Here is a 13,813-nt window from a genome sequence, read left to right as displayed (position 1 = left end):
AGGCAGGAATACCCACAGTGTGTAACTTATTTAGCTAGAACTGCTCATTCACTGGCAAAAAAAAGAGCGAGTCTGCCCTTAAAAAATACTGTGTGTCCTGTGAGGTTGATTTGTTTACCTAATAGGTCAAAGATACATGAAGAGCTTGGCTGAGATTATCTGTTTTCTACTAGGGCGAGTATCACAGAAATGATTGGACTTACTTTTGAACTTGCACTGCTGGGATCCCGCTGTGCTATTCAGCATTCGGGCTATCAAACTGAATGGGCTAATCTAATACAATTCTCCAGCCCACAAGCATTGTTCTAAAGTATTCATTATTAAATGATATGCTGTGAGAACAATTGATAGTTTATTTTATTAGGCCATGGCCTAGGGAAAGGGGGTCAGGGGGCTCCTTAAGACAGCCTACCGTGTGTCACTAACTCTGAAAGATTTTCCTTCCAGTAATGAATTCACTCAATGGAACTTGGGGGTGAGGGAGGGGGAAAAGTAAAACCAGCCTCCATTCACCCTCTAGCCCTCAAAACTAAATCAAATATATATTTGAGGTACCATTCTTTTAAAAAATCCCATCAGTGTCTAATGGGTTTAATTCATCCACAGGAAGATTAATTTCTTAAAATTCTGTATTTCCCTTCTGCTCTGGTTCTCAGTTTTAAAAGGGCAGGTAAAATGAAAACTTAACAAGATTTAATTTTTTTGTTCCTTAAAAATTGAACTTTGATTTTAATCTATCAGTCCAAATACATTCAATAATAGCAATCCTCTGTTCAATCTTCTGGATATCAAAAACAACAACAACAAAAAAACAAAAACAAAAATACAACAATCCAAGTGCACTGCCATCCATTTGAAGTAGTAAGTCACAGGTAAATCATATCCTATCACCCATGAAAAAATGGGGACAAAAAGTAGTAGGGAAAGAATACAGGAGCACTCCTTCCAACTGGTCTAATGTGTTTTGTAGGAGAAAGTATATTCATGTGTTAAACCCAAAAGCTTGAAACGTCCAACATCCTCTATGTGGACATTTCGACAAATGTCTTTGCCAAATATGAGACAGGCTCACTCTTCACTGTGGATCTGAAACTTTCAAGAAAAACTATCACCAAGCCAAGTCTGCCTTTTTAAGTCAAGTCTGCCTCCAGGAGAATTGGTTGTGTTTGCTCGTTCTTACTATTTTGTTGTTATGAAAACCAGAAATGAGTTCAGCTTGCACCCCAGGTGGGAAGTTAGTGAGGGGGAACCTGTGTAAGTTGAAGTTTGTCACAGTAGGCAGAACAGTTGCTTTGCAGCCCAGGCCCATCTCAGGGTGCACTGCTTCACAGCTACACTGTAAAGTGTTAAAAATCCTCCCACCCACCCCAGAATATATATATATGTATATTAAAAAAAAATCCCCTGTCCATCTCTCAGTACACAAAAGGACCTCATCACACTGCAAAAATAGCAGTACCCACTTTGGTCAATTAAAACAAACAAACAAAAAAAAAGCATACATTATTTTTTTTTTAAATCTGTGTACTTACCTATAATAACCAATACAGCTAAAAGCACTACCTACATAGGCAAAACTTGGTATTGCATAATTCGTATAAATTTGAAACCCCTCCCCCCCAAATATTAATTGGAAGATGAAAAACATGAAAGGTTAATAGAAAAAAACACCAAAATACTGAAAATATTGCTGGTCGATTACAATTTTTAAGCGGCAACTATACACAGCCATGATATGCTTTATAAATGTGAGATAAAGGTATAACTGTCTAAAAAATCCATGATGTCACACATTTTTCTTCGTCTGGAGTACAAAATATTTTGTCATAAAAATGGTAAAGATTTAAAATGATAATAAATGCAGCAAAACAAGTGTAGTGATGTCACTTTTTTGTTTTTTTTTTTGTTTTTTTGTTTTTTGTTTTTTAGATTTCAAGGCAAGGCACGTAATGTGGACATTATATCTTCGTGCAAATTAGGATTACTGGAAAGAGTATTTTTAATTAAAATTTTAAGAGACATAGAGGCAAAATGTGTCTGCCCATGCACACTATGGATCTGTCAATACAAGAAATTTGTTGAACAAGGCTAATGTCTGAAAGCACCATGCAAGTTTTCAGCACCCTGATTACATTTATTTTCTCAAGAGTGCGTTTTTTTATATCCTACACCCTGGCGTTCCCAGTTTGTAAACTGTAAGCTTTATCCTTGTGACATGGATTTGCCTGCCTCTTTGTCTCCATAATGCAGATTTTATAGAACCTTTTGTACACCCTATGGGTTCTTGATGCAACCAGTAATTTTAAATAAATAAATTCTACCTCCAAGGAGGCTGCAGCTAAACCAACATAAGTGCTGTGTTTTCATTAATTTTATTTTTCTCAAGCACATGATTTGTCTTGATTTAATGCCTTTTTAATGCCCTCAAAAACTGAGGGGAAAATAAATTCGCTCAAAATTATTTTAAATTCTTTTTAATCCCCTCAATTTAGAGTCCAAGGGCTGAAGGACTTATAATCATGATTCCCCTTTAGATATAAATTTATAAATTGCACTTGCCTCTGTTAAGTGTTTCTTTTGTGGGGAAAATATTATATTAATTTTTACTGTTGCATGCAGAGATAACACTTCACCTACATAGAGGCATTTCTTCCATAGAGCCTTTGTGTTCAAACTGTTTTTTTCCTTTTTTCTTTTTTTCTTTTTTTTCTGGTTTTTTTTTTTTCTTTTTTTTAAGATTTCAAACTGGGTTACACACTGGAAAAGGCTGGGTTAAGGGCCAAAATTTAATAAATCTGTACTGATAACTAAAGGCTACAGAGATTTTATATATAATTTTTTAACTTTTAGAAATCAGAGTGCTTATAAAATGGCTGGCTCATGGCTCTGTCACCCAGCACCTCTGACGCTGCCTCCTAGCCTTCGTTGGTGAGATAACCAGGAATAGTGATTCCATGCGTAAACAACAAGAATACTAAACCAATAAAACTAGCTTATCATGCAAATATTAAGGCATCTAGAAAGTCAGTTAAAATATATTGTCATAGAGACAGAACATCTATTTCCCAGCGGACTTCATGTAACAAAGGCTACGTTGCAGGGGCTGCGATCTACCATCAGTGAAATATCATCGACCCTTTTTATGTCATTACAGTTTCAACCTTAAGGGAATTAGTGATTGTAAGTGCTGCAATTGCTGGTCTATTATCTTCTTTCTTCAGTTGCTTTCCTTTCTCCCTTTGTTTTGTTTTGTTTTGTCCAGTCTTCCTCTTTTCCTTTTTTTTTTTTTAATTTCTTAAACTATTGTTGTATTTTCTTTTTCCCTCAGTTGCTCGTTTCTGCTTGAAGGAAAGGTTCTCCAATTATGTTCAAACCGTAATTTTGGACATTTGCCGGTAAGATGGGTGTCCTATTTGACACTTGGAAAGGAACCAAGCTAGCCCAGGTACCAGGACTGTTGAGAGGAGAGGGGCAGCAGGGAGGAAAGAAAAAAAGAAAAAGAAAAACACAACGTTACAATCTACAACAATATGAGAAATACACATTTCAGATGCATCAAATTACTACAACTTTTTTCAAAATTACAGTCTAATATAAGATAAATGTGCCAAATTATGCTTATTGTACCTATATGTACTATATGTTTACCCCTTTCATGTAAAGTAACAGTAATTGTGAGGCAGAAAAACCTGGAGTAGGACACACACACAATTGTTGAACCCTAACTGATCTGAGGATATTCTTCCTAAAAGATTGCATCCACTTCAATGTAAATGCTATATGACTTTTTGCTGTTCAAAAAAAAAAAGAAAGAAAGAAAAAGAAGAAGAAAAGCAGCCATCTACACTGGTACCAATATAGTTTGCCAGTTATATTCTAATCTTGTTTTACCTTTAATTCACAAGCAATTTGGTGGTAAGATGGGTTTCAATTTTTTACTTGCCTATTGGGTTGAATAAAACTGAAATGTGAAATGAAAGATATTTCTTTTCCTCTCACAACAGGAAAACATACATTTTTGTAGATAGGCCCATGCATAATATGCAATTGGAAATGCCTAATTATCAAAACATATCTTAACTGGAGTTTTTTAGTGAAGACAAAACAAATGAAAATCGTAGAACCAAAATGGAACACAGCTTTTTTTGTTCTCTACAGAATACTCATTGTGAGACAAAACATTTATAGGAGGCCACAAGGGTCTCTGCTTGTGCTTATTAGTTCTACAGCTCTCTAGTGGTTTTCTTATCCTCCTCTATAAGTTACTTTTAGAGAGAACCAGAGTTTTCCTTCCAACTCATGTTTTCTTACATTGGCTTGCAACAGAAGCCTGAACATTCCTTGCTCCTCTGCTCAGTAATAATACCACGTTTGAGCTGTTCTGAATATGGTGAATTGGGAGGGGCACAGGGAGCGTGTGCTGGAGGAAGTAAGCAGATAGGATTTCTGCCTCTCTCCCATCAGCTCAACTTTTACCTAGGTGGAATTTGGGGCTGTTAAAAAAAAAACAACACACATTTGAAAAACAGTTCTCTCATTGCTCCTGGTATAATCTCTCATTAAAGAAGTATCATATGGTGGAAAACAACACCAGATCTACATATCGCAAAACAACCCCACACCATACATTTTGGAGTACACCTAGTCTGATGTATTGCTTGTTTCAACACTCAACTCAGAATGAATGTCTACTAAGTAACAGCTTCATAAATAATCATGAACCAAGAAAACATCAAACTGACAATTCCATACTTGGTTTAGTCACAGCCTCGCATGGAGACATACTTTCAGTGTTTTAAATTTCATTTAGTACCCTTTGCTTTACTTTTGAAACCATGAGGTAAGATGGACACTATTACTGTGGCTATCAATTTAGATATACTCTTTAGTCCATGTTTGAATTCCAAAGGTACAAAAACCTTTATGGAATATTATCCTGAAGAAACAAATTTGCATTTAAAAAACTTGATATATACTGTTTTTCACTCTGGTAAAACCTCTATGCAAAATGTTGTTTACTGCTACATGTCTAAGTATATATTTCTGAGTTAACAGTGACCTTTTTCAAGTGATTTTTTTCAAGTGAGTTTATCATTAGACTACAAGCTCCATGACAGCAAAGTCCATCTCTCTTTTTGCTAACCATCTAATATGAACCTAGCACATGGTAGATGTTCCATAAATTTTTTGATAAAAAAATCAACTAATTACTTCAAATCACACCCAAATATATATTCTTAAAAGGTTTTTGCCCAAGATTACATATACTCATGAATACCTTGTGATTGAGTCTCCTATAAAAAGAAAATAGACATCCCATCTCTGAATTTAAAATTAGAGATACTCAGCATTAACAAAAATTGATTATGCAGCAATAGTCACATTCAAACTAAAAAGATATTTTCTTATTATCTGATGAAAAATTATAAATCTAGAGAATAATAATATGTGTTATTGAAACCTTTTCTAAGACACTTAATTGTTTTCACATATTTCTTTCTTCCCACACACGTTTTCAACAATTATTTCTGTGCTTTGCACCATTTATTGGGAACAATGTTACATAATGCACCATGAAACTTATTTTCCCCTCAACTGTGTTTCCACTGCTCTTTGTACACAGTCCTATTACAGCATTTATTACTTCATATCATAATTATCTGTATCTATGATTATCTTACTGACTGAAAGGTGAGCTCCATAGAGAAAATGCCCTAGCCTTATGTATCTCTATAGAATCTGACCACAGCTGATGCTATTTCTCAACAAATAAAATAAATTACAAAAATGGATATCCATTGTTTTTAACCTGAGTAAGAAGTATGTATTAAAAGCAAAACGACCAGCTAAAATAGATAATCCTTGAGACTAAGACTATGTCAACAACAAGCAAATCATTTTGCAAAATCAACAAGAATCCCAAATTAAATGAGCTTAAGAAAGCCATTTAGAGATTTCATGCTTTAGGGATATAAAGTATATTTGAAAGATTGAAAATAGGTATGGCTCCTTAAACGGACAAGTCTACCAAATAATGGCAGAATTCAGGGTTTATTTTGTAATAGCTTTCTTACTCAGTTCTTTAGAAGAGACATATGTCATTATTCTTTGGAAAATGCTCGATAAAAGTAAACTGATGCTAGTCACTAACAGAACTCTTGCTGCAGAATGCCTGACAAATTTAATTTAAATGTTTATTTAAACCTTTCAAGCCTCCCATCCCACATTATGGCCATATCAAAATTGCAGAGTGCAATATATTTGTCAATACTGTTTATGAACCTTTGGAGGGAAATAAATCTCAAACATTAACACTATGCAGACCCCATATATGAGTTTTACAAGTCTCTTATCGGCAATTTGTAGGTTAAGTTCAGAACTATAAGGCACAGACATTTTTTAGAGCTTTTTTTGGTAGTCCCATTGAAAAAAACCTGTCAAAACTAATTTAAAGACTATGATAGCAAATGTAAAGAAAAATGCTTAATCAAACAAAGTAATAGAGGTCATTTAATTTAAAAACACAATGCTTAAAGTTGCATAGCTATTCAGGTAAAAATATAACAGTGCTTTTGATATATCTAACTTTCTCTCTATATAAATTAATGCCAATAATAATATGCATGGATAAAATAAACACACATATACATATGCAAATTAGTATATGTAAAATGCTTAATAGTTTTAATTCATAGTGCAATGAGAATTACTATATGGATAATCTTAAATTCAATCCAATAATCTGCATTCTATTAAGAGACATGAGAACACAACTAAAAAGATTTCAAAATATTTAAGGTCAAATTCAGCTACTTGAGCAATGTATCTTCAAGCATGCATTTACTTTATTTTCATCAAAGTTTCCATGGCCAAATTACAAACAAAAGATGAGCATGACTGAAAGTTGAAAGCACATCTTTAGAATATATAAACTGGCCATAATCATCAAAAAAGAAAAGAATATAATTACTTTGTGAAAAATCAGTCACAAAAAAAGCACAAAATATTTCGATAAGACCTTAACACAAAGCACAACTCACCCTAATGATGACTACTCTGTGCAATATAATGAGATATTTCATTATAAAAAATTACACAAGCACTAAATCAAAATTCCAAAATAAAATGTCTGATATCATGGATAACCTTTTCACATTATTTTGCCCAAACTGTATGATGTGGCTTTCCCCAAAAGGGAGAAAGCCCACAAATTATTTTGACCTTAATATGCATTAAGAGTAGGTGATAGTACTGCTTCATTTTATGCTACTAAGACTACCTCTGAAGCACTGTGTTTCTTCTACTCATCACTCTTCAAACAAAACAAACTCTATGGCATTTCTTTGTTGAAGACACTCATCAAGTCATGTCATTTAAGGAACAGTTGAAGGGAAACAGGGAAGACATGGCAATTGATTTGGAAAGAAATGCAGACTTCTTCTACATGATTCATTCAGGTAGACAGAAATAGCACAAAGGGAGAGACTTCTAGATCATGCTGAGCACTTACTATGAGCAAGGTTCCATCCTTGTTGTTTTACATATGCTGTCACTTAATTCTCTCAAAGAGCTCTTGAAATGGCCATATCATTATCCTCATTTCAAATATGAAGAAATGGAAGTAAGAGAAATCACTTGACCAAAGTCTCCCACCTAATCCTCTGGTATGAATCATTTCTGTCAGATTTCCCGGGCCATTTCACTACGTTACATTGCCTCCATAGGAAGTCAGACATTGGCCCAACATGAGCAACAACTTTTGTACAGAGTTTTCTGAAGGCAAAATTTATTTGCTTCAGGAGACAATGAACTTTTTATACCCCACACAAGCTAGATTATAATCTAGCTAAAGAGGTTGATGCAGAAGAGACTTGTGCATGGAATACGTGGTTGATCTGGGTAGCCAGGCAATCTGACACTCTGTGTGTCTATCTCTTCTGAAAACAAATCTAGTTGAAGTTCTACTAGAGTGACACTTACCATGAAGGTTAAGAGGGAAGAAAATACCCACTTCTTCCCTTTAAAAATGATACACTATATTTTACTTATCTTGGATAAATTGGATTAAATAGTTGGTCTTTGCAGATACAAGGAGTAAACAGACTGCACCTTTCAATGAAAGAAAGAGAGAAAATTGCTCTGTGCAGCCAAACCAACATTTGATGGTTATGTTTTTAAAAAAATGTGCATTCTGTCACTATGTCTTCTTGGCCAAAAAGGCCTAGGCCCTTAGCTTTTAGATCACTGAAGAACAACAGGGTGCCAAATTAACATGTGCGAAGCCATTTAGTTGAGTCAGGAACCAAAGAAACAAAGACTTCACCTATCAGACTTGAGTGATTAAAATGATAAGAGATATTAATATTTTATGAATGGCAAAATTCATTTATTATTAGTCTATGTTTATTTGATAATGAATTGGGCAACCCATTTGTTAAACAATTTATAAAATGTCAAAGTATCCAGTACACTAACACCTTTCACAGGAGTAATAATATTGCCCATTTAGAATTTACAAACTTATTTAATCATGAGACTACCGTATCTACTGAGAAGACGGTAAGTACTCTTTCAGGAAGCTTAAAAAACATTATAGGAATGAAGCACAAAGAATTGTATATAGTCATACATACCTCAACGATATCAATAGCCACGTTATTTATAGATAACAATAAAAATAAGCAATGGCACAGAAAGCATAGGGAATAAATAATATAGATATTTTAATTTAAAAGAAGGATTTGCCTTTAATTCCTTTGTACCAGTTTCAGATAGCCCCAAGAAGGAAAGTTTTTTACTTCCTTGGCTAAATACTCTGATTTTATTGGCACAATATTAACATGCAAGTATTAGTGTTTGTCCCCAAATGGACAATAAACAATTTTCCCTGTTAATAGCTAAAAACATGTCTGGAAAAACCAGGCAAGATGGGTTAATTAAGTATCAAGTAAGAAAGCATACCGTCCTGGAATGCATGTGTGTTCATTTGGACTGGGTGCTTATTTCAATATAACACAAAGGCTGCAGATTAAGTCTTGTGAAAAAATGCTCACTCAGACCAGTGGAAGGAATAAAGGCATTTGACTCCATTAACGTATTAGAACAAAGAAAATGGTACTTGGTAACTATAGTAGTTGCTAGCACTTACATAGTGTGTGTTATTTGCCGGGCACTGTTCTATGCACTTGACCTACCTTAAAGCTTTTAATCCTCAGAAAAACCTATAAGAAAGGACCATTATTATCCTTACTTTACAGATGAGGAAACTGAAGCTAGGCAGTTAAGTGGCTTACCCAGTTCATATTGCTACTGAGTTGTAGAAGTCAGGATTTGAATGAGCAGTATGGTTCTTGGGAACTATATTTTTATCCACTACACTTTACCTCATCTCCCTCTTTTGTCGAACATACTTTACTTTTCTCACTGGACTAGAATTTATATTACCACTAAATTATATAAGAGATTCTATGAATTAAAATTCTTATCACTGGGACACACTGAAATTCGTACAGAAGTATAACTCTTGAGCCCAAATTTCAGCACAAATAACCATATTTTATTTATCCAGTTGGTTTTCAGCTGAATGCAATATTTGCCTTTATTTTACGTCTGTACACATGTGGCTGTGTGTTAATAATTTGCTTGTTGAGTTCTACTTTAGATAAGGCTAGACTCAAAGTGAAATATACAAAGTGCTTTACATAGGTCTTGTGTTTCTTCGATTTATTCTTCCCATTTTTAGGGATCATTATTGTCATCTGAATGATCCTATTTGCATGCAAGATGATTTCTAATGATTATTACTATTTGTAATAATCTGTATCAGAAAGCTCCCTGGCTAGCTCTTACCTGAACTGCAAAGTACTCTTGTGGGCTCTCTGGGAAACACCAAATATCATAAACTGCAGGTGGCTCATGGAATTATTCTAACTGCAAGCAATAGCACTTCATAGTAATGAAAGAGAAATGTATTTGCTTCTTAACTAAGTAGGTAAATAGCCATCTTTATTGCTATTCCTTGGGGACCAACGGTTTTGAAAATAGCATATCAAAATGGTAGGCCATCAAACCTCATTAATTTATATTCAGTTGTTTTAGACATGTTTTGTTATCGGGTACGCTGGATTGAATGTTAACTTTACCATGCATGAGTGCTAGCATTTTCTAAGTAAAATAATGGCATCTGCCAGTGAAATATTTTATCTAATGAAGGGCACAGGGCAAGAAAAGGCCTTACATATGGGACCACTGTCACTAAACATTAGATGTGCTCATTACAGTTACTGTACTCCTAGTGAAAAGCTCTTACATAATCCTAGAAGACCCTTCAATGCAGCAATCTATATATTTAAAAGCAACAAAAACTTATTTCCTTAAAATATTTAGTTTAAATAAATATGAAAAAAAGCTCTTCCCTCCAACAGGCCAAATTAAGCAGATTTAAAAAAATATGTTTGATCTTCTTCATATTTTAGAACTGAAATGAAAGATGAATAATTATTATGAAGATGACTAATTATAAATAAATTACAGTACACACATGCATACATATATAACAACTTATGTAGCTGTGGGAGGGTTTAGCCAATTAAAAAAATATAAAATTATCAGGCTCGAAGTAATTATTTTGTCTCCTCCCACAGACCATGCCACAGTGGAGAAGCCCACATGTGGATTTCCAGCCCTTTCTCTCTCTGTATTCCTTCTAACCCTGGGCTCCTTTTCAATGCCATTGTTACAAGTGCTACTGCTCCTCTTATTTGCATATGTGATTCTTCAACAGCAGACAAAATTCTCTACGAAAATGGTGCTTCAGAATAGTGCCTTTCACTAGACAAAATCACCCAAGGCATAGGAAATGAAATAGAAATGTAAGTTTTATACAAAAGCAAAAAGAGATTCTTTCACAAATGATTTTCATGTAAAAGCAAAAATCAGCATTATTTGCACAATTTCACCTCTAAAGGATGAAACTTACTTGGATCAGGATTCTGAAGCATAAAATTACACGTGACTAAGGAACTGAACACATTTGAATATTGTGCTTGCTATTCTGTTCACATGGGCAAAAGATCTTCCTTCTTGTAAAACAAAGTAACACGGGAGAGAATAATTGTAACTTTCTACGATTTCTGAATATTCAAAATTCATGCTCTTCAATTTCTTGAACTTAACTAGGGCTTTGCCTTTTCTTTTTCTTCTATAACTTATTATGCTTGCTGTATATATTCATTCACAGATTTTTTATTTAATAAATATGACAAAAAATGTACCATATACCTACTAACAGCACTAGCAAACATGAGAATCAAAAAAGATAAGCTGATAATGGTGCATTGGCTGCCGATGGTCTTGATTTCTTATGGATGCAATGCATATGTAAATATGGCACTTTACATAAAACATATTCAAATAAAATAGGTGTTTAACATACTTCCTTTCATTGCAAAGGGTTAATCAGCAAGGTTTACATATGGGAATTTTCTGAATCACGCTCCTCCCTCTCCAGTAGCACTGCCAAAAATCATCTGACAGGAAACGTAAGATTAAGTTTGTCCTACCTAAGCGAACAAAGAGTGCTCTGAACAAGCCACCGGTTTACTGCAGAGCGGGAATTTTTCTAATCCTGCTGGAATCTGCAGTGCTGCTCAGAAAATATCACGGAAAAAGTTGTTTTCTTTCCTCTAACATCTTGTCTCAGGATCATCTCATTTTGGTCACACTGCAGATCCTGCTGCTTCTCCCATAAAGGTTAACTTAAAGCTCCAAACATAATCATGTGGAAAATGGACATTATTGATTCCTATGGTCCATTGTTCCCCCATCCTAAGTCCCTGAAGTTCAAGTTCAATCTGGAATTACATCATGTCTGGTTTCTCCTGGTTACCAGACGGCTTGAGACGTGACCACAGCTACAGAAAAAACAAACAGCCTTCTTCACGCTTCGGCTCCCCTATCGATTCAAACGTAAACTTTTTTTCTTTCTCTCAAGTATGCTTCAAGTATGGAGCATGGTTAATTTAGAGATTAAGTTCCAAATTAGATTATCTAATGGCATCTTAATGGATTGCTGACCCATTTCCTGTGGGATGGCAGCATGCAAGTCTGGCTGGAATACAATTAATTTCTTAGGAAGTGTTCTGAAGAGTTTGCCTAGATAAAAAGGAAATGTCGTGTTGTACAAATCTTTCTTTATAAATAGAGAAAGTTAGGCAAAACTACAACAAATCCCAACATATTTTTTTCTATGGCCAGATCACAGATGTTGTGGGTCTGTGAAAACCAGATCAAAACTATTTTTGAGAACAGTAACATTTTTAGTTTTGATTTTATAACAGGTGCAGATAATTTTGATGAGAATGGAGTAATTTCCTTAAATAGAATATTCAAACACAAACAGCAGCCCTAGTTAGCAGCCCCAGTACCAAACAATGGTCATGTGCAATTTTGGCTTTTGCAGTTCTCCACCTTGAACCGAAGATTCTTCCATTCATTTACCTTATCAGCATTTCTATCATAGTCCCAGAGTGGTGCTAGGGGCCCAGAATGGTGTATAAAAAGTAGAACATTTGAACACACTTTAGAGCTGACAGCTGAAAAGGAAATTCAGCACTCGGAGAATAAAGCTCCCCCCAGGAACTCCAGGAACAACCCAGCTGTTGTACTGTAGTTATGTGTCAAGATAACAAACTGAGAGCAGGAAATGCTAACCTAGTGAATTCAAGGGATGGTCTAAGTGTAATGTTGAAATAAAAGTTAACTCTTAATACCACCTAAGGGACACGATACATACTGCTCTTATTGTACACGTGCCACATATATGTAGCGATACACACAGGTACATATACACATGATACACATATACGCACACACACATGCAAACACATGTATGTACATACAAACATATGGTTCGCAACCCAATATTGCAAATTTTTTTTTGTTTAAATATTCATTCTTAAGCCTTTTGAGAGCATACATTTTTCAAAAGAAAATTTTATGGACAAAGCAAGGAAAATGGTTGAGGGACAGTTGAGGGCAGTGTTATGCAAATTAAGTTACATGTATGAAATGAGTGCTATTACCCCTTCCTTTTGCCCTCCCTCTCCTGACCAACCAGATCCAAATAACCTTTACTGGCTGCTAAATTTCTCTTGGGAAATCAAGCAACTCTCTAGAATTGCAGTAATAAACGACAATTTCTTACAAAAACATGTGTGAAGTAACTACAGGATGAAGCATTCAACTCATAGAAAGGAACTGCTAACACATGTAACATGGAAAATAGCTGATAAAATTCTCTTTGGTGCCATTCAATTATGGCATCAGTAGAAACACAAAAATCGTTCCAATTATTTCAGTAAAAATCTTCATTTATTCATTATTTCAGAGGCTGAGCAAATGGTTTGTGTAAACATATCCTTCAGTAACACGCACATGTTTATTTTAGCCATCTGAAGACTTCTTCTATGTTTATATAAGCCATCAGACACATACAACCACTCACTTGGGGCTTTACGTTTTCTTGAAAGGGGTAAGGGGGAGAAAAGAGAATGAAACAATAAATTCAGTTTCCCTTTTGCATAAAGCACTCCCTCTAATGTTTTAAAATAACTTCTGTTTATATTATTCTTGGATTGTCCTCAGCTTTCTTTTTTATTCAATTATATTTCTTTTTCATATTTGATAGTACAAGCTATGTTCTGGCTATAGTTTCAAGAAAGTAAGACTGTCAGGGAGTAACTGCTGTATGTGTTTATACCCACATAACTCACATATGCAACAAAGTAACCAGTCCACATAGGAGGACAGGGCA

The 13,813-nt window shown here is 34.7% G+C and overlaps 1 protein-coding gene across 6 annotated transcripts in view; it reads right to left on the bottom strand.

Annotated features, from left to right (window-relative positions):
• The window catches only part of NFIB (nuclear factor I B), a 220,986-nt gene that overhangs the window by 3,047 nt on the left and 204,126 nt on the right, over positions 1-13,813 (bottom strand). For all 6 annotated transcript variants that reach the window (XM_045563828.1, XM_045563829.1, XM_045563826.1 and 3 more), the window contains one exon: positions 1-3,454. This exon is cut by the window's left edge and continues 3,047 nt beyond it. In XM_045563828.1, coding sequence (XP_045419784.1) covers positions 3,437-3,454 — 18 coding nt within the window. In that variant the 3' untranslated portion in view covers positions 1-3,436. The remainder of the gene's footprint in view (positions 3,455-13,813) is intronic.

Source organism: Lemur catta, chromosome 10 (genome assembly GCF_020740605.2).
Source record: "Lemur catta isolate mLemCat1 chromosome 10, mLemCat1.pri, whole genome shotgun sequence".
Taxonomy (NCBI): Eukaryota; Metazoa; Chordata; class Mammalia; order Primates; family Lemuridae; genus Lemur; species Lemur catta.
The sequence above is the reverse complement of the archived record's forward strand: the minus strand, read 5'-3'. Positions and strand labels throughout refer to the sequence as shown.